Consider the following 19,519-nt stretch of genomic DNA (forward strand, 5'->3'; position numbering starts at 1 on the left):
GGACGGGGGTATCCTGGACCAGGCTGACACCCTTGACTCCGTCCATGATGTGAGCGAGGGCATCTCGCAGCGGCTTACTCTTGATATCGACGACGGTATCGGTGTATCTGTTCTCCCAGTCGAACTTGCGTCGTACGGTGAAGATGTACTGGTCCCATTCGTCTGCGCCGGGGTCCTTCACCGTCTCCGTGAGCTTGTAGTTGTGGATCGTGCTATCCCATACTATATTTGACGTTAGACATGATTATACGGTATGATGATAAACAGAGACTAAGAGAACTCACGTTGATCAACTCTCTTAAAGGCAACCTTGGAGGCTCGTTTGCCCTTCTTCGCCTTGGCCCTGGCCTGGCGCTGGCCGGTGGTGTCTACAGGCGGCGGATCGACAAGCCCCCGTCTGAACCTCCTCATGTTCCGGATCTGAATCTGCTGCAGCTGGGCGAGCTTCTGATCCCGGGTGAGTCCGTTGTTGTTGGTAGTGTTGACATCTTCCTCCTCTTCCTCCAGCTCGGCCTGCTGCTTGAGCAGCTTCTTCACCAGCTTCTTGGTCGCCTTTTGCTTCTCCTTTTGCTTCTTCGTCTGGTCTGCGTCAGAGGAGTCCTCGTCGTCGCTGTCGGACGAGTCCTCCGTCTCTTCCTGTCTGCGAGCACGAGCCTTCTTCTTCTCCTTTAGCCGTCTGGCCCGCTCCTTGGCCTTCTTCTTCTTCTTCTTCTTCAACTTCTTCTGGTCGGCCTCCGAGTCGGAAGAGTCTGACTCTGAGCTGGTATCCGAGTCCGACGAGTCCGAGTCTGAGCTGCTGTCGTCTTCCTCGTCAAGGTCACTGTCACTGCTGCTGCTGTCACTCGACGAGCTGTCTGTGTCGACCTTGTTCTTCTTGCTCTTGCTCTTCTTCTTCTTCTTGCTCTTCTTCTTACTCTTCTTACTGCTCTTCTTGGACTTGTCCGACTTGGAATGGGTGTTACTATGTTTACCGCAGGCAGACTGCTTCCTGGAGGCCGCCGTAGCCGTCCCGTCCGTGGTCAGGGAAGCGTTGACGTCTGTCTTTGCAGCCAGGGCCTCCGTCGTGCGGTCCTTTTGCTTGATCTCGAGGCTGTCGCCCTTGTCTGCCATGCTGGCGGTGTTGGCGTCGTCCGGTACGGCTGAGGAGGTCGAGGGCGTGGAAGGTGTCAGTGTTGCAGCAGGAGTGTCTCGTTTGGAGCCGTCGATGGAGGAAGAGGCAGCTGTCGAGGTCTGGGGAGGTTCTGAGCCAGCCATGAGGGAAGAGAGACGAAGGTGATGGCTTTATATATATGTGTGTGTATGTGTGTATGTATGGGTCGAGCAGGCAGCAACGGCCAGAAGAGAGCTCAACCAAGCTCAACAAAGCTCGAGGCCCACGAACTCACGCGCTCGCAAGGCTCCAGAGCAGGCAGCAGGCAACAGTAGCGGTGAGAAGACAGAGATGTATGTCTTGTATTAATATCTGACAAGCCAGTTGTCAAGCTGAAGATGGCTGACAGGGAAGCTGTTTTGTATACGAAGCTGTTGAGTCAGGGTCAGCCTGCAAGCCAGAAGGAGACAAGGGACCAAAACGACTGCCAGATATTACCGATACAAGAGAGGCAGACAGAGATGCTGATGTTCCTGATGTTCCCAGGGTATGCGAGGCGAGAAAGCAGGACAGGAAGCTGACTTGGTTGGTGACGGCGTAAGAAGTGAAGCGGCCAGTTAGCGGCCTTTCTTTAACTAAAAGCAAATAAAAGAAAAAAAAAAACCACGGCCGGTGGAGCTGCAGGCGCCGGCAAGGATCGCGACTTGGACTTATACAAACACTTATCCTCCGTGATTTGGCTGTGACTATGCACACAGTATATGGAGGGCATCCAGCTGTCTAGTCTCCGTAAGCATATAACCAAGTATACAGGCATCTCGTGTGTCAAGGACGAGTCTGTTGACTGTCATCGCCAGGCTCCAGCTGGAGTCGGTGGAGCTGCGACCCGCCTTCTCCACGCCCCAGGCATGCCCCTTGAAGGCCCCCCCTAGAGCATGCCTAAACCCTCGCCTTAGCGTCGCCCTAAGCAAGCCTAAAGAGAGCCAGAGTTTGGCCCCGAAGCAAAGCCTAGCCATGCCTAACCCACGCCTAAGCATGCCCTGACTGGCTCTTCCCTCCGCCCCAAGCAGCGCCTGGCGCCAACCCGATGGGCCTCCTCGTCCTCCCTTTCTTCCCCTTGTCCGCTGATGCTTCCATGTCATGTCCAAGGCCTGGCCCGCCTTCCTCTACGATATACAACTATACAGCATGGTGTTTGTACTGTACATGCTTGAGCATAAGTAGACGCTGACAAGGCACTCCTCGATCGTACACTGAACCTCCCAAGATACCTCTGCTCTGCTCTACGTGGCAACTTCTGTATACTCCGAGATCGGCCTACAGGATGCAGGTGAGCTGCAGTGACACGCTGTAGAACTTGCAAGCGTTCAATCGCAAACATTCAAATCTCTTGGTCTTTCCAGCTAGCTATCTCCAGTACTTTGTGATTAGTGATACATGTAAAAAAAAGGTCGAGGGTGACCGCCCAAATCGTTATGCAGTTTACTCGTCTGCTCCCGTGCCTTTCTTCCGGCCCAGCTCCTTGAACTTCTTCTGGAGGGCAGCGGCAGGGTATCGCTTCCCACCTGCGCTCTCCATGGCGTCTGCGATGCGGCACCACTTCTCGCTCTCGAACTTCTCCTCGATCTCCATTTTGACCTGCAGCAACTTCGCCTCCTAGCCACCGTCGTCAGTACAAGCAGTCATGCATAGCTAAAGAAAGGACGTGGACAAACATCTTGGGCGCTGAAGACGGTAAAGTTCGCCTTGATACGCTGGTACCGGTTGGACAGGGTGCTGCCTCCCACGGCCTCGCCCGTGATCTCTTCCCATGCGGCCCTGATCTCGCTCCACGGCTTGTTCTCCTCGTCCCTCATGCGAAGCATCATCTTGTCTTCCTCGCTCGCTTCTTCGAGGGAGCCGGGCAGGGCGCGCTTCCCTGCTTTGCCGGGGGTGCCCTTGCCGGGGGTCCCGCGCTTCTTCTTCGAAGGCGTCTCCGCTTCGTCGTCAGCCTCTTCGGCCGTCACGGTGCCGACTCCTTCACCGGCTGTCTTGCCTTTGCGGCCTCTCTTGCGAGGCGTCACGGGGGTTTTTTCCTCCTTCTTGTCATTAGCTATACCCGTGAACACACACACGCACACACCACATATATACATGTATATATGTACGTATGTATGCGTATAAAGAGAGAGACGAACTTCTTCCTTGACAGGCCCGTTGGCCTTTTTGCCGTTCATGGCCTTCCCCTTGGCTCCTTTGCCCTTGGCAGCTTTGGGGGTCTGGTCTCCCTCGACTTCAAGCTTCACGTCGGCCTCGCAGGCTTCCTGAGACGACTCGGTGGTGGGAGTCGTGTTTTCCTCCTCGGAAAGCTCGTTCTCACTCGCGTCTTCCATCTTCACGTCCGTGGGCTCGGTCTCCACCTCGTTCAGGGGGGTAAAGTCAACCATCTTGTTGTGATATCAGAGTGGCAGCTTAACCGGAAGACTTTGATGATGATTTTGCTGAGATTCTGATCAAGAAACTGTATAAAAGAAAAAGAGTTAAGAGAGGAAGAAGAGAGAGGGTGAGAGGAAGAAAATAGGGGGGGGAGTGTGAAAAGTCCTAGGTGATGTGAAAACAACACACTACCTAAAACTAGCCCAGCTCAGGTTTGACTGGGGGAATAAAGAAATAGAAAGATACTTTCCAGTTGCAGGGCAGGCAGAACAGTGGACAGAGAGGCTAGTCAGTCAGAGCAGGTTATGTTCACTTTCTGTCCTGTCGGAGAAACACTTCTAGTAGAGTCTTCTACAGGAGGCACCAAAATACTATAGAAGCTCTAAGTGAGGTTTCTTTCTCTGCCTACTGTCCAAGGACATGGCATCCTATGTCAAAAAGTAGGGCATAATATCTATTTCGGAGCATAGCACTCCAAGTATAACAACACAATTTAAGTATAACATAGTTATACATGTGCATCCCCTGCTTACCATAACCTCAGGGAATATGGGTCACTATCAATATATAAATTTTCAATCTACACAGCGGAGCAAATGTTAATGCCTCAGGGGCCAGACAGTCCAGTAAAGAGCTATATATAAGAATGACATAAATAGTGATAACTAGAGGACTTAACATCGTATAAAATGAATAACCATTTAATCTATATAACGGCGAATGGTTAGGTCCGCGGTAAGTTTGCCGCCAAGCGCCACCGCGCTTCCCTATCTCGATGTTATTTTAAGAAACCTTTACCTTTCCGTCTCTCTGGAAGCTTTTTTTCCAACGTTGGCCTCGATGATGTTGGGATTACGGAGCAGAATATGGAAACATGTCGTTGTGAAGCATGGGTGTACCTGATTCTGGGACCTCACCCACTTGTCACCACATGCTTGTCCGTCAGTCCCAGCAAAGATTTCATCGATCTCGAGTTTTATGAAAATGGGAATCTGAAGCAATATGTCGACAGGCATCGTGCACACATCACCGAGACGACGCTGAAGGGCTGGACATACCAGATGATAGAAGGCATCGCTTATGTTCACTCAAAGGGAGTGAGGCATGCTGATATTAGACTTGATCAGTGGCTACTTGATGGGACGTTTACTGCCCGGATGAGTGACTTCAATGCGTCAGGCTTTGACCCCCAGCCTGGTCTGGGGCTCGACGGCAAACTGGCGTTGGGGTTAGAGAAGCCGAGCCACTATCTCCCTCGGGACCCCGAAGTTGATAGTACTGTGCAGTCGGATCTGTTTGCACTGGGGTCGTCTCTGTACGAACTTATGGCCGGTCGGAGTCCCTATGAAGAACTTGATGATGGGTCTATCGGCTTGTTGTTTGAAAAGAGTGCTTCCCCAATACCGAGGGACTCTTGTTAGGTACTACCATCACAAGCTGCTGGAAGCGAGAGTTTCTCTCTACAGGGATATGCTAGGCTATGGAATCAAACGCTGTCCGAGAGCAGGCGGCAGACTTGGTGACCAACTGTGAATTTTTTTGCGCCATCGCTTATGAGCCAAACAATTCTGTATGCGCTCTGGCTGTGCTCCTCAAGTGAACGACAACGTCCGTTCAGCTGCGCAGCACGACAGGAGTTTTAAGAAATCACTTACAAGACCAAAACCACCAGAAGGGTGAAGTTATTCTCCGCTCAATTTTAGCCGAGCGGGACGGCCCGAAAGGGTCCTCACTCCACTATTATCCACAAGCGATGGGCTCGAACCATGAAATGCTCTATCCAGTGGTCAAACAGCTTATGGATGCTAAATTTATACGACGTAGTGTGTAACACATGTTTATTCTTGGATAAACGTACGGCTGCTTAATTCAAAGTTAAGGTGTGGCTTAAATAGATATCCGTGGCTTATCTAGTGCATCGTCGGGCGCTTGAGCATGCTCTTTTTCGTCCATCTCACATTCATAGTATCGTGGGTGCGTTTCTTCTGTTCATCTCCGTTGCAGGCGATACTAATTCAACGATATAATACTTTAGATGAGCATGCAATATTCGTTTGCTACCCTGCATAGTAAGGTCTCGTCTTATTCAGAGTCTCAAGCCGCAAAACACCAAAAAAAGCCCAAAAAAACATACGAAAGTCGGGATTCGCTGGTGGTCACCCACCCAACTACTAACCGACCGGCAAGTGGCTTAAGTACAGCTGAGCGGACGGGAAGCTCTGTTTTCCACTTCCTATGTTCGTATGTACCAGACACAAGGACGAGGGGGTAGATGTAGGGCCTTCTTCTGCAGGCCACATAGAAGGTTAAGCTCTTACTTTCGGAATTTCGGCTGGCTTTCCCGGCTAAACTCCCGAGAAAGCCTTGGCTTAACACTCCGAATAGACGGTAGATAAGACATAAGTAGATACAAGACAACAGGAGAGTGCCCCATCTCGAGTCTCTGCTCATCCCCCAAGATCCTAACTATCAGTTATGTGCCTGAAAATATAGTGTCATGTTGATGAGCTTCCTGCATCGGACATGACTCGACCGAGAACCTTAGCAAGACTCGAACAAAGGAGAACCAGCCAATAAACTAAAGACTTTGCTGGTCTCTCAATGCCTGCGTCTTCCCTGTCAGTCCTCCCTCTTCCCAGGGCTGAGAGGAAGGGAGCGCGATCGAATTAATTAACTACCTTGGGCCTTGCTATAGAAAATTGATACAACCACCCAGTTACCCGTTAGTTGCCTGGCCTTCTATACAAGTGACTAGTATGGGTGCACCATCTACGCCCCAAACCAAGCCCGAAGTGGTGACAGTTACAACAGCAGATGAAGTGCCAGTTCAGCTGGAGGCAGCAGGTTGTACAGATCGAGGCCTCCGTGCTTGGACAGTCGTTGTCGGCGCCTGGTGTGCCAATCTCTGCGGCTTTGGCTGGGTCAATTGTGAGCTGGCCTCTCTTTTTTTTTCGCTCTAGGTATTACACAGTTACACTGACATGAGCATCTGTGTAAGCCATCGGGGTTTTCCAGGAGTACTATCAATCGCATCAGCTGCAGTCCTACTCTACATCAAGCATCTCTTGGATCCTATCCCTGCAGCCATTCGTGCTCTTCGCCGCAGGCCTTGTTATAGGAAGGGTACGCACCTCAACTTCTTTTCATCGAAACAGCCACTTCTAACCCACCGGGAACTAGATATTCGACAATTACGGGCCAAAATGGCTCCTTCTTGTCGGCACATTCCTTCAGGTCCTTGGGCTTATGATGACGTCCATCTCCAGTCAGTATTATCAGTTCATGCTTGCCCAGGGTATATGCGGCTCGCTGGGCGCAAGCCTCACGTTCTACTCTTCAATCGCATCGACAGCAACATGGTTTGACAAGCGACATGCTCTGGCTTTCGGGCTTGTCTCTAGTGGCTCTTCTTTCGGCGGAGTCATATTTCCCATCATACTGTCCCGTCTCTTACCCAATATCGGATTTGGATGGACCCTCAGGGTCTCTGGGTTCCTAGTATTCGTGTTGCTGGTTATATCCAACTTGACCGTTCGGTCTAGGGTCGCACCCGTTCCTCGACCTGTCAGGTTTCATGATTATATCAACCCATTCACGGAGCTGCCTTTTTTCCTGCTCACAACGGGTTCCTGCCTTGGTTTCTTTGCCACCTTTGTGCCTATCAACTATGTCATCCTGGAGGCGCAGACAGGCGGAGTAGACCGTGACTTGGCCGGGTATATGCTCACGATACTAAATGCCGCTAGGTAGGTTATCCTGATGCATTCTATAAATAATTCTTCCTCACTAGGCTAACTCGCCTTTTAGTCTACCCGGTCGAATACTACCGGGTTATCTGGGCGACAAATGGGGCCGGTTCAACGTGATGATCGGCATGTGCGGGCTTTCTACCATTGTAGTGCTCGCCCTTTGGCTGCCCGGCACACTTACTAACCCTGGTTCCGCAGCCATATATATAGTCTTCTGCCTGCTATATGGCTTCTTCTCTGGTGCCTTTGTGAGCATGGTACCAGCCCTGCTCAGTCAGATCTCCGCGGACGTAACCAAGATTGGAGTCCGCCAGGGTGTTCTCTTCACTTGTGTCAGCATCGCAACGCTCACAGGAAACCCGATTGCAGGTGCAATCTTGAATCAGCAGAATGGAGCGTACTGGGGTTTACAGGTCTTTGCTGGCCTGATGATGGCTGGGTGCGTGTTCTTCTATATCCTTGCAAGGGTCGTTACCGGTGGATATTCTCTCGCCAAAGCAGTCTAAGAGGTGTAGTCAGTTAACGGGAAATAATAAAGAAAGACGGAGTATAAATGTAATAAACGTCAGAACTTCGTTGAGAAACACTTCATGGTTGTAGTTTGACGGCGAGTATTTTAGTGATACTTGAGCCTCATACTGTATTTACCGCTATTCACTGTATCATTGGCCCAACGGTGTAATTTTTATTAGTCATCAAGCCGTCACCAGTCACTTCTTTGTCTTGTAAGATATAAAAACAGTCACCACCCAGCAGTAGAATATCTTCCTCCTCATCTTCTATCTTTCAGCAGTCCTCTCTGCAGCTCACGTTCTGTTCCCTAATGCCAATAGCAAGCCGTGGCAAGCTATGGGCATTACCAGAATGCTGAAACAAGAGGAAGACCCACTGAAGTCCAGAATTCTTACTACGTAACGACCAGTGTGGTCATAGGCAAGACCGTACAAACACTGGTCCCTACTGACGCTGCTGCTGCCAGATGCGAGGCACTCTCCAAGCGGACCCTTGTAGCGGTCAACGCCAGCTTGGGGGTATGGACAGCCAAGGAAGGGCGCCTTTTCCCGTCTTTATCTACATCTTCCATAGGTTCCGGGCAGGGACGGATAACATAGCCTCAAACGATAGACACAAGACACCGCTTGAAGCATTCGTTATTGCGCATCTTGGTAGGAAAATGCCACACGTTAGTTCTATGCTCTTGATCGGACCCCCCAAGGGAACACCTCAGATCAAATACACAATATGAATGAACTCAAGGATTGAATAGAAACCAGGGGCGAATCCGTGCTGTTTAGATGATACCCAAAGCCACTTTATTATAGTACTGGATATACCACGTACTATCCTCGAAGAGTTTGACAAAACTTATCTGGATAAAGGCCCAAAAATGACTGCAAATATTCAAATGGTATACTTTTCCTCGGAGGCAGGAAAGAGGAAACCCTGGCAGAGATATTTTCACACTGGAGCTGGTCAAGCAACGAATACCAATAGCACTTCTGTCAAAAAGCCAGACAGCAGCTTTACATTGACACATCGCGACCGGCCTATCTTAACAATGGAGACAGGAATATCCGAAACCGAAGTTAAACAGACTATAGCTGCAAGGGGTTGCTTAGAGACGATAGGATTATAAACAAACAGTGCTAACAATAAAGTCAACCGTCAATCTCCGCATATCACTTTTAAAGGGTGAGAGGTTCCGGAGTAGTAGAGAGTGATGCGCTCTTCACTGCGACCAGCAGTTATGGAGCAGGTTAATGTCTCTTATCCCAACACAGTCACCAAAGATATAGGTGATATGGTTGCACTATTTGCCAAAATAGCTGGCTACGTACTACAAAATGCCAACGAGCATGATATCATTATTCCCAAAGCTATATTCGAAGATATAACCAGGGATGTGAAAAAGCTTCTAATCCCCTTATTATTTTATGTTTTAATTACTACTCTATATGTATTTACATCCAATTAAGTTTAATATCTTCACGAACAGATGTCTAATGGCAAAAAGGAGATTTAACTGTGGTTGATGCACCTTTATGCAACTAAAAGCTGGTGCTTATTGTTGGCCGTATGAGACTAACTGGTGAGTCACGCATAGCTACATATTATATAGATGACTTGACATCCAGCAACACCTTTAAAAAGGCGATAGAAAGGGATTTTGAGAGAAGCCTGAAGCTCATCAACAATGAACGAACTCCTGGTCCGGTCTTGCCAGAAGGGGCCCCTGACTCTGATCTCCCTCCCGGCGGAGATACAGGAGGCCATCCTCTGCCAACTTGACTGCTTCCGCATTCTGAAATCCGCTGCTGCGTCATGCCGCTCATTCAGAGACCTCGTGTTATACCAACCAGGTAGAATCGTCAAGCAGATACTACGGACAAGTATTCCTGACGATGTGATCCCCGAAACTTTCGCACTCTTAATCCTCAAAACTCCCAATTACGAACGCTAAGATTGTCAAGGGCTTTATTGATGATTACTTTGAATCACTCAAGAAGATACCAAGGCCAAATCTCTCCTTAAGTGAGGCCGTTGCGCTGGAAGACTACAATCGGCTTGTCAATAACTTTGCCCGTGACTTTGCTCGTAGGGCTCTCTCTAAGCATCCCATCACCAGAGTGGAAGAGAAATGTCCGTGGCCTGTTACCGAGAGAGAGAGTTATCGTATTCTGCGGGCCTTCTACAGATTTGAGCTTTACTGGAAGTTATTCCAGGGGACAGAAAAACCACGCGGCGAAAGACATAGACAATTAACCATCCCTCTCAAGGACCATTCAAAGCTTTTCTTTGACCGTTTCGCTCCGTGGGAGAACGAGCAGGTTGCCTGTATCCAGGATTTCCTCCTGCGGTTAATTGACGAACGTGAGTGCCTGAAAGAACGGATTCTCACAACTTTGTCTCTAGTGTACAATGATGTTGCTGCACACGACGTGGAATGGGGTGAAGCGGATATTCCATTTAACGAAGGTTATGAGGCTGGGACATCAACGGCTATAGACTGCACTATCTAAGTCCATCCTGTTAATTTAATCTCCCTAATGCACTTATCTAGATATCGCTGGGGTTAATGTTCATTCATCGTCTCCGTGTTACGAAGAAATATCACTGTCGACTAGAATTATTAAATGCCCATCGCAGATTTCAGTTAGCCTCGATTGACCAGGCTCTTAAACCACATGAATTATGGTTCACAGACCGTGTTCCATTATCAAAGTATAGTGATGAGCAAATAAAGCGCCTTATCCAGACACCTAATATACGTGGACATCGGGGCCCAATAAAGGTGTGGGGGATTACACATTTAAACTTGTCCAGTAGTGATTTTGTGATGGCCGATGAGCATATTCCTCTCCGCGAAAGGGGGTATGTTATGTGGAGTTATGACAGACTGAAAAAATGGGGTTGTTTGAAAGTCCCTGGCAACCACTACCACCAGAGTCATACCACATTCCTCATGAAGCGGCACATGAGGTACTTGAATCCCATCGCCGAAGGACACAGATCTGGTTAAAAGGTGGGCGTGGCTGATGGAGTAAAGAGGATGAAAGCCGGGTTGTATATGGACGTTAAAGCACGATGCCTTGAGAAATTTATAAAGCAATATTTTATGCAATAGAGAAAAAAAATCATCAGTAATGATAACAGATTGATCCCATTAACTATATAAGAAGCTCGAGTTTATTTGATTGCCTATAATTTAAATCGTCAGTTACTGAATAAAATGATGATCTTGAATGATAATCTTGGTGAGGGGACATGGTGTCAGAAGGAAGGCAACAATGCTGTATCCACATTAAATGTTCGGATCAGGTCTGTGTATTGTATTCATCATGTAATGGACATAGGAGAAAAATTGAAAATCACCATACCTTCTGGAAAACTCCTTTATGTTCTAAGTCATGTTTAGAGCTGCTAATGCCCCTGGTGTGCTTGTGTTAGTCGAATTCCAGCAACAACTGATCACCAAGACTTCAATGCTTAGACTTGGCAACAAAGCCACCTGCTCCTCAATATTAGTTCACATCACACTCCAAGCTCGAGTACCATCCATCTATTCGACCACCATCTGGGGCATCCACGACAAGTTTGTCAATGCCGAGTGTATGTGGCACCCGCTATAGCACCAATAGACCACTCGTGAGGCCGATTCGAAGGTAGCAAGAGCGTTGATTCGAGTTCGTGTGAAGTTGAAGTTGAGAAAAGAAAACGCGAAAAACTTTTTTCTTATTTATGGGTTACGCTTATATAAGCAAATCAAGATTAACAGCTATATATCACGTGATTCTACCTTGCATCGCGGCTTTTTGGTTTCTTTTGATGGAACGAAGAAAGTTGATGATAATAAACAGACACAAGAAACGAAAGGGTTGGATGCCCTTCCAGAAATAATCTCAGACTGTTGAATCGGGCTTGCAGCCTGTTTGATTACCCCCCTGAACTTCACCGCGAACGGCTCTTGTCGTCGAGAAGGCCATATCAAAACCCCCTCAATCCATAGCAATACCATATCCTGTTATGTTACAATGGTACGGGCTGCGCCAGCTGTTACTTTGTTCTTCTCTTATTACACTACTAACCCTTTTTTTTCTTAAATATAGCTACCACTAGGTCTTTTGAATGCGGCACAAGGCCATCCAATGCTCGTGGAGTTGAAGAATGGAGAGACACTGAACGGCCACCTTGTGAACTGCGACAACTGGATGAACCTGACATTGAAGGAGGTGGTACAGACAAGTCCCGAGGGCGACCGCTTTTTCAGATTACCAGAGGTTTACGTCAGGGGGAACAATGTATGTTCAACTTCTATCCACAGTCGGCATAATTCTGAAAGTCTTGGGCAGTGGAACTGACTGGGCCTGTCTCTTTTCATAGATAAAATACCTTAGAGTTCCCGAAGAAGTCGTTGATTTAGCACGAGATCAACAGCAGAGTCAGCAATCAGGGCGGGGTCGTGGTGGTGATAGACAACACAGAGATTCAGGACGAGGTGACCGTGGGCGAGGCGGTCGTGGTGGAAGGGGACGTGGCAGGGGAAGATAGGATGGCCGCCGTGATACTGCACTTTTCAAATTATTTCTTCGACATGGGAACGCACACAATCAGATAAACAAAAATATTATCGAATCATGATCGACGACTATCACAAAACAACTTAACTACAGTTGCGCATCCACTTGTGAGATCAAGGATAGCAGGAGTTATACGGCTTAGAATAAGATGTGTACTATAGGTCGGAATTGACTCAGAAATGCGGCTCCGTTTGGAGGCTAATATAAACAGAACAGCCCAAAACTAAAAAATTGCCTCATAATTTCTATCTATACATACCATCCTTAAGCCATAGCTATATATACGCAAATACCCGAAATCATCTCAATATCAATAAAAATATACCCCCAAAGCCAAGGGCAACCTGCAACATATATACCATATCCTCCCTACCCGATCCACAACACCATCCCTGCGTCTAGTTTATGCTTTCGGCTTGGAATCGGTGGCAGCCGAATCACTCTGCTCTAGATAGCTGTCTTCATGTGGGCGCTTTGGCTCTAACAGTTCTCTCTTCTCTCCGTCGTCGGCGCTTTGCTCTTGTCCACGCCAATCGGCAGCTTGACCCTCTGACACTTCTTCTCCTGGACCAGGTTCAGCAATGACCTTGCCAGGCGGTGGAGCACCAGGAACACCAGCTTCTGCCCCTTTGGCCGTTGCAGAATCCTCTCCAGGAGGCGTATGATACCGCCAAACAACTTTGAGACGGTCTAGCGACCTTATCCCTTTCCTTGAGGTCCCCTTGATCCCATCCATGGTGTCCCAGTCAATTTCGAATACTCCGGAATCGTGGTCATGGCCACCTTCGAAATAGGCATTAAACCAGACATGGCCGACAGAGGTGACCATCGACCAATCTGTGTATGATACCGCTGCCCGTCGTTCAAAGTCGATATTGACGTCTGACGTAGGCACGATGACTGGTTTCTTGGGCCGGATAACAACATTCTCCGTTGCATCGCTTGGGACAGAAGCGACGGCTGACCAAGCGGCATCCATCATGTTCTCTGGCTCTGTGACGTCTCGGACAGATTTGGTCGGAGTAGAAGATGCATTTGAAGAGGAAACATCTTGTTTGCCCACCCCTTTCTCTTCCTCCTCCTTTCGGGTAGAAGAAGGATCCCCCGAAGGACTGCTGCCGTTCTGGTAGAAGAATTCATCTTTACCGAACCGGTGGAATCGTTTTATCTTCCGACCTTCATCCACATACCCTTCCACATCGACTTTGAGTCCCTTTCGTAACCCCCAGATATGAATCTCAACAATCTCAACAGGGCGTTCGACGTATATCTTGTTGAACACGTTCTTCCAGCGCTCGACGTAGCCCACCCATCGAACCTGGCTGGGTATACTCACTCCGGCACCGAATCCAGCTCTCATCCTGCGCTCCGTGAACTGTTTCATTGCATCCTCTGCGCTCCAGCCCTGCTCACTAATAAGATAGCTGCAGGCAACAGTTCCGCTTCTGCCCTTGCCCGCCTTGCAATGCACCACCGCAATTCTCCTACTCTTTCCCTCGCCGTTCAGCCAGTTCCGCATACTGGCCATAAGCGGTGGTATCAAAGCAAATGGGGGTGGATGATGGTCTGGCCATGGAAAATGATGAATACGCCCGTAGACTTCGTCATCAGGATATCCAGTCCCTTCAGCACGGAATTCAAAAATCGACCAGTCTTCTCCGTGCTTTGAGTCAAGGAAACGAACGAGGTCTTCTGTAGGGTTTCGGTACGCGCGTTTAGGATACGTTGACGACGGGCCAGATGTCGCTATAACTGCACGCTACCAGTTAGTGTAACCAGGTAAATTTGACAGCGGTTCACACTGGCCGTTGATACTGAAAATATAGAGGCTACTCACTGTCATCGGTAACGTAGCACAAGTCAAGACATGCTTCAGGATGATGAATTCGCGGACCTGCCACGATTCTCCGCAGAAAGGACGCCTATTCAGACATTAGACGGGCACATCTCTGCCATACACACGCATTGGGCACCACTCACCATTGTGTATCTCAGAATTCGGCTTCTGGCCTAACATACCATCATCATCCCAGATATTTAACAGTTAATCAAGCAATGAAAAGAAGGACGCGGGATGATGTCACTCGTGTTTCTCCTTGTACTTGGCGCTTGGCTCTTGGCTTATAAGAAAAGTCGAGATGGATTATATAGAAGTATAGATTGATGGACGCTACATGGTTTGGCTATATAATACATTAACTAATATACAAGGTAGGATCCATAGTTAGTCTCTATGAGGATACGGGGCGGTCTCATCCATATTTCTCTCCTCTTCCGCCACAGCTCCCTTCCCACTGACCGGTAGAGAGAAAGCCCGCCGCACACGATGGGGCCTGATGATGCCTCGAGAAGCTGGTTTACGGACAGCCGAGTCATGCAGAAGCTTGAAAGCGTGCTCATCCTCCTGCCCGTGGCACTTTTCGCGGATATCCTGCTTTGCCTGTCTGGACAACTCGAATCCAGAGCCGGCCATCTCCAGCAGATATTTATAAGCTATCTCGAAGCGGGAGAGCTCGACACATAGTAGGATAAGATTCTCATACGTCTTGCGATCAGGGAGGATTTTCATCTGGATCATCTCCTGCACGAAGAAACCGGCCAGGTCAGCATTGTTCGACCCCCGACACGCACTGAACAAGATGTTGAAGGTCGATGTTTCCACTCCAGAAGAGCAGAGGGTATGAAGTTCTCGATATAAATCCCAAGCCGTCTGTACTTCGCCTAGATGGGCACAAAGTTCAAGCGCAACGTTGACCAGGGGAAGAGGCATCTCCAAATCTTCGTCTCTCTTCAGTCGTTTAAAGGTTTCCCAGACAGATGTCGGCGCCACTTTAGCCATGATGAAATGGGATAAGAGCGTTCGAGTAGAGCCAGCCTTGATGCCAACGCTGCTGCTGCCCATGGTACAAAGGATACGGATGGCCGAATCAATGTCATGAGCCTCCACATAAGTGTCAACGAGTGACTCGTAGTCATTTAATGTGAGCACACTGTTACGCTTCCCCAGTACTTTGAACACCGAAGTTGCTAGCCGGCTGTTACCCGTTCGCGCACTGATGGCAAGGACATTGTCACAAATACCGTACGGAGGATTCAAATGCCCCAGCTCAACCTGTTGTTCCCAGATGAATTGAGTCAATTCAGCATGCATCGCAACACTAGAGGCGTCCAGCAAATGGTGCCATAAATTTGGTGAGAAGGTCAGACCAGCTTCGACTCTTGATCGTAATATGTGCAAGAGCTCATCGAATTCCCCATAATCTGCAAGGTTGTACATGAGAAGCGAGTAAAGCCAGCCCTGAACAGGCACATGCTGCAGCCTCATGTGCTCCAGAGTCTCGAGCGCCATTTCAAATTGTCCTTCTCGAATATATCCCGTTGCGACGTTATGCCAGCCCGCAGGGCTAAGCGATAGCCACCTCTCTCGAAGTTTATGAATAATCTCGGATCGAAGCAGATAATCGGGATGAACCGCCAGCGCCTAAAGGGAAACAGCAAGGCCATAAGTCAATATTCTCACGAATAAAAGAGATTCAACAAGACGGAGACGTACCTTTAATGCCGCATGTAGAGTCCCCGAATCCGCCACTATTCCATTCTTCTCCATATCATCCAGAAGCGCCTCTACCTGCTTAGCTGACCCCTTGATGCACTGGGTATTCGCCAGTATCATTGCGCGGTAATGGCGAGTCTCCGGGCGAACATGTCTGTTTCGCACAAGCTCCGTAACAACCTCCAAGGCAGCAGAATGGCTAGGACACTTCTCGACAACATTCTGCAGCGTATTTTCCAGGTTCCCGTTTGTCCTTTGCTTGAGACCTGAGGGTAATTTGCTCTCCCGTAGCAGCTTCCGGACGGTCTTCTGCTCCTTTGGCTTCAGCCGCCTGTGTGGTTTGGGAGAAAGACTCGGCTGGGGGCCGGCAGGCTTCTTGCTCTGACCAGCTTCTTCGCCACCCGATTCTGGTACTGAGGAACCGGTAGGCTCTGCTACCGTCAACAGGTTGAATGTCGGAGCGAACGGGCACTTGGGGGAGCTGTGAAAAGCTCTGCGCGGCGAATAAATGGCATCGTCAAAGGGGAAGCGTTGCCTGGTCGGCTCAGAGAACAGACGGCCTAGAGAAGGTCGAAAGCAAAGCCATAGCCCGTCTATGGCCACAGTTCTGGTCGACATGCTTTGCTATTCAACTTTTCTCCCAGCTTTTCTGCTTAACACCATAGCGGAATCGCGGATAATTATTCTACCATGATACGACGAAAATCCAGTAATATTACGGTTGTACCACATCTTGACCAACACCTTATAGGCCACGCACTAATTCGAATATTACCCACCTTTTCCCTAGCGGTCTCTTCTTTAGCCCACGAATCAGGGTGATGATCAGGATAGGATACACCAACGCCTCGCCAGACGACATGGCCGTGAGACATCTCTGTGATAAGAGTCGCAAATTCTGTCTAAGCCTGATCTTTTGTCGCGTAAATCTTACTCTTTGGCTCGAGAACTCTGAGGTTGAGAAAACGCGTATTTCCCTGTGGCACACCTGATATCTCGCGGTTGTAGACCAGGATCAAACCATCTAATAATGCACCCAAATAACGCTATATAGGTGGGTATAACGTAATGGGTCACAGTAATAGGGTTGTCCTTCAAGAAGTAGTTAGTTAGGCCGAACTCTGGGTATACTGAGTAATATACCAGGCAAGTCTCTGACTTGGCTCCTCGAAGCGAGCTGGAGAGCATCTCTCTTTGGAAAAACACTGTTTGCTGCCGAAGGATGGCCGCCGTCACAAAGCCCGCGAATTTGGCATCTACTATGAAAAGTAGGCTCCCTGTGGAGCTCTGGCTCAGGATATTTGAAGAGGTACGTACATTCTACTTGACTGTATGGTTGGGAAGCTAAGCTGAGCTTTCCAAGGTTTCCCAGCTCGACGAAGATGCCGTAAAATGGCAGGAGGAGAGTGTGGCCTATCTAGGTCTAAAATCTGCTAGTCGATGCTGTCGCTTTTTTTATAGCTTGGCCGCTCCCATAATCCATCATACCATCGTCCTCGAGTACTCAACTAGTTTTGGCCAAGGGCTATTAAGGGTCCTAAACGAGAACAGTGCCATAGCGCAATATATACAGGCAATTGTCCTGCCAGAGCATACGGTATATGGACGTCTCTATGAAACTCCGCAGATAGAGATTCTGGACCAGTTGAAAGGAAAGGCAAATTTGAAGGAGTTTAGGTATATTATTTAAACTACCTTCGCTATTTGTTTGTTTGAAACGCTAATCTTTTACCAAAATATCCAATATAGACGGGTATTGCATTCTTATGAAGATATGAATGACCGATTTGTCCAACGTCTCCTCCAATACTGGCCATCTTGTCGATTATCTATCGTGGGAGGTCCATGGTCTATGTGGATGTTACCAAACTTCCAGAATAGGGAAGGAGAGATATATTGCTCGCGTTCTCTGGTTTCGCTTGGTTACGCCTGGGACACCGCCTTTGCCCGCACTTATGCCGATTCCGACTTCGATGATAGCGATGGTGTCGAGTATAGTGATGATGATGATGATGCCAATGGGACCACCGCTGCCAAAACATTGATAAGATCTTGTCCCAATCTAGAGGACTTAAAGTTGACTCAACGGACAAAGAAAGGTCGCAGCAAATTTTTGGAGAAATTCACATTAGACTCGAGTGACAGGCTCCCTCCCTTGAAAAAGCTAGAGTTACAGTTTGTCTACCTTCTACCTGGCCAAGGGTTTCTATGGTCTAAGTGTGCAAACTGGGGGAGGCTTCAACACCTTGTCTTGGCTATTGATAGCCCTCGAGAGTTTATAGAGTGCTTTACTGGACTCGTACCTAATCTCTCCTCATTTGAAATACGAGTCCGGAGCCCAATTGACAAGGGTATTATTGCAGAACCTCTTAAATTATTTTTAAAAGGTATCTATAGACTCCGGTCATTTATATCCTTCAACGTTCCTAAATCGGTTTTACCTACTCTATATACCTACCATGGGAATTCTCTCCAAACCCTCAAGTTTAGATTACTAGTAGTTACTTGCCGTGACTATAAAAGTATTGAGAGTGATTCAAAGAACCCATTTCCTAATCGAGAGAGGATATATGAAGAGGAACCAAGCTTGGGATATCCCTCTACTCCTCTACGGAACTTTGTATTTTATCTAAGTACAAGGAAGCACTATGTTCGTCCCCTTTCTTTCTTATTTTTCCGATTTTTCTATATCCCTTGTATTAACAAGTGCTTAACCTCCAGGCTTATACGGAAATAGACCAGCATCTACATGCTGAGGATATGGAGAATATCCGACTGTGGTTCCCTAATGTCTACGACTTCGCATTTGATTTGGATCCTCGTGGGTGTCTGGTATGTCAATTATATATTTAATGGAAAACCTGTTGCTCTTAGCTAACCTTGTATATCTTCAATAGCCATACGACTTGCTTACTTCTATCTCGCGGCATCAAAGCCTTGAGCACTTACAAATTCACCTACCATATAACCTTGAATTTGAAAATCCTCCTGGAGAAATATCCTTCCAGAAATGGATCGAGTCCATATTCAGCCACATAGATAGCCAGAAGCGTGACTTAGTGAGGAACCCTTCCTGGCCGCAAGGGAAAGTGCTAGAGTTCAAGTCACTAGCTCTCGCGATAGGAAATTGGGATAAATTTGACGTACCTTACAAAGCTGCGGTGGGCGAGGTCATGTATCGTTGCCGAAGGATGCCAAATGGCCAAATAGGCAAGGCAATGCGTTATCCACCGTTACGGCCCTCCGTGCCAATGCATGTTTTCAAGCCATACTCGGACTCGGACACGGACTCGGACTCAGACTCAGACTCAGACTCCGAGGACTTGTTGACGAATCTTGCTTGTGAGCCATATATGATTTTCCATAGGAGCGAACTAAAAAGAATGATGGGTTTAGCTTAAGGTGATAATATCTCGAGCTTACGGCCATCTAGACCGCCAAAATCAATTATACCATTTGTACTCCGTATTATTGTAAATATAGCGAGCATACGTTAAGGATATTTACTGCTACAATAGAGTATAGAGTTAAAAAGAAGACGCCATTGATATGTGGACTTTTCAGTATCACGTAACTAACCTTGCGTGGCTGCGGCAGAGGCTGTGATATTGCAACGAATTGCAATGCTCCGATT

General features: G+C 48.1%; 10 protein-coding genes across 10 annotated transcripts in view; 6 read left to right on the top strand and 4 right to left on the bottom strand.

The window, feature by feature from the left end:
* MCYG_04093 (cylicin-1) overlaps positions 1–1,254 on the bottom strand; it is a gene marked incomplete at both ends in the record, with an annotated part of 3,241 nt that extends 1,987 nt beyond the window's left edge. The window contains 2 exons of the mRNA XM_002846310.1: positions 5–222; positions 285–1,254. Coding sequence (XP_002846356.1) covers positions 5–222; positions 285–1,254 — 1,188 coding nt within the window. The remainder of the gene's footprint in view (positions 1–4; positions 223–284) is intronic.
* Positions 1,255–2,572: 1,318 nt separating this feature from the next.
* Positions 2,573–3,516, bottom strand: MCYG_04094 (conserved hypothetical protein; the record flags this gene model as incomplete). Its single annotated transcript, XM_002846311.1, has 3 exons — positions 2,573–2,746; positions 2,824–3,171; positions 3,268–3,516. The coding sequence occupies 3 exons, from the start codon at positions 3,514–3,516 to the stop codon at positions 2,573–2,575; spliced, it is 771 nt and encodes a 256-aa protein (XP_002846357.1).
* A 709-nt stretch (positions 3,517–4,225) lies between these two features.
* Positions 4,226–4,926, top strand: MCYG_04095 (conserved hypothetical protein; the record flags this gene model as incomplete). Its single annotated transcript, XM_002846312.1, has 2 exons — positions 4,226–4,240; positions 4,294–4,926. The coding sequence occupies 2 exons, from the start codon at positions 4,226–4,228 to the stop codon at positions 4,924–4,926; spliced, it is 648 nt and encodes a 215-aa protein (XP_002846358.1).
* A 1,335-nt stretch (positions 4,927–6,261) lies between these two features.
* Positions 6,262–8,366, top strand: MCYG_04096 (monocarboxylate permease-like protein; the record flags this gene model as incomplete). Its single annotated transcript, XM_002846313.1, has 7 exons — positions 6,262–6,433; positions 6,504–6,628; positions 6,740–6,864; positions 7,048–7,251; positions 7,313–7,693; positions 7,793–7,850; positions 8,088–8,366. 7 exons carry the CDS (start codon positions 6,262–6,264, stop codon positions 8,364–8,366), a joined length of 1,344 nt encoding a protein of 447 aa, XP_002846359.1.
* Positions 8,367–9,330: 964 nt separating this feature from the next.
* Positions 9,331–10,774, top strand: MCYG_04097 (conserved hypothetical protein; the record flags this gene model as incomplete). The annotated part of the gene is made up of 4 exons (XM_002846314.1): positions 9,331–9,533; positions 9,592–9,658; positions 9,726–10,253; positions 10,316–10,774. 4 exons carry the CDS (start codon positions 9,331–9,333, stop codon positions 10,772–10,774), a joined length of 1,257 nt encoding a protein of 418 aa, XP_002846360.1.
* Positions 10,775–10,984: 210 nt separating this feature from the next.
* MCYG_04098 (uncharacterized protein) lies at positions 10,985–11,666 on the top strand (the record flags this gene model as incomplete). The annotated part of the gene is made up of 3 exons (XM_002846315.1): positions 10,985–11,073; positions 11,171–11,357; positions 11,394–11,666. The coding sequence occupies 3 exons, from the start codon at positions 10,985–10,987 to the stop codon at positions 11,664–11,666; spliced, it is 549 nt and encodes a 182-aa protein (XP_002846361.1).
* A 120-nt stretch (positions 11,667–11,786) lies between these two features.
* Positions 11,787–12,303, top strand: MCYG_04099 (small nuclear ribonucleoprotein; the record flags this gene model as incomplete). The annotated part of the gene is made up of 3 exons (XM_002846316.1): positions 11,787–11,807; positions 11,862–12,053; positions 12,136–12,303. The coding sequence occupies 3 exons, from the start codon at positions 11,787–11,789 to the stop codon at positions 12,301–12,303; spliced, it is 381 nt and encodes a 126-aa protein (XP_002846362.1).
* A 432-nt stretch (positions 12,304–12,735) lies between these two features.
* MCYG_04100 (dual specificity phosphatase) lies at positions 12,736–14,315 on the bottom strand (the record flags this gene model as incomplete). The annotated part of the gene is made up of 3 exons (XM_002846317.1): positions 12,736–14,084; positions 14,170–14,254; positions 14,295–14,315. 3 exons carry the CDS (start codon positions 14,313–14,315, stop codon positions 12,736–12,738), a joined length of 1,455 nt encoding a protein of 484 aa, XP_002846363.1.
* Positions 14,316–14,556: 241 nt separating this feature from the next.
* MCYG_04101 (pentatricopeptide repeat protein) lies at positions 14,557–16,760 on the bottom strand (the record flags this gene model as incomplete). The annotated part of the gene is made up of 3 exons (XM_002846318.1): positions 14,557–15,813; positions 15,886–16,509; positions 16,665–16,760. 3 exons carry the CDS (start codon positions 16,758–16,760, stop codon positions 14,557–14,559), a joined length of 1,977 nt encoding a protein of 658 aa, XP_002846364.1.
* Positions 16,761–17,107: 347 nt separating this feature from the next.
* Positions 17,108–19,286, top strand: MCYG_04102 (uncharacterized protein; the record flags this gene model as incomplete). Its single annotated transcript, XM_002846319.1, has 5 exons — positions 17,108–17,194; positions 17,249–17,562; positions 17,635–18,535; positions 18,607–18,717; positions 18,783–19,286. 5 exons carry the CDS (start codon positions 17,108–17,110, stop codon positions 19,284–19,286), a joined length of 1,917 nt encoding a protein of 638 aa, XP_002846365.1.
* Between the last annotated feature and the right edge of the window lie 233 nt (positions 19,287–19,519).

Source organism: Microsporum canis, genomic scaffold, assembly GCF_000151145.1.
Source record: "Microsporum canis CBS 113480 supercont1.4 genomic scaffold, whole genome shotgun sequence".
Taxonomy (NCBI): Eukaryota; Fungi; Ascomycota; class Eurotiomycetes; order Onygenales; family Arthrodermataceae; genus Microsporum; species Microsporum canis.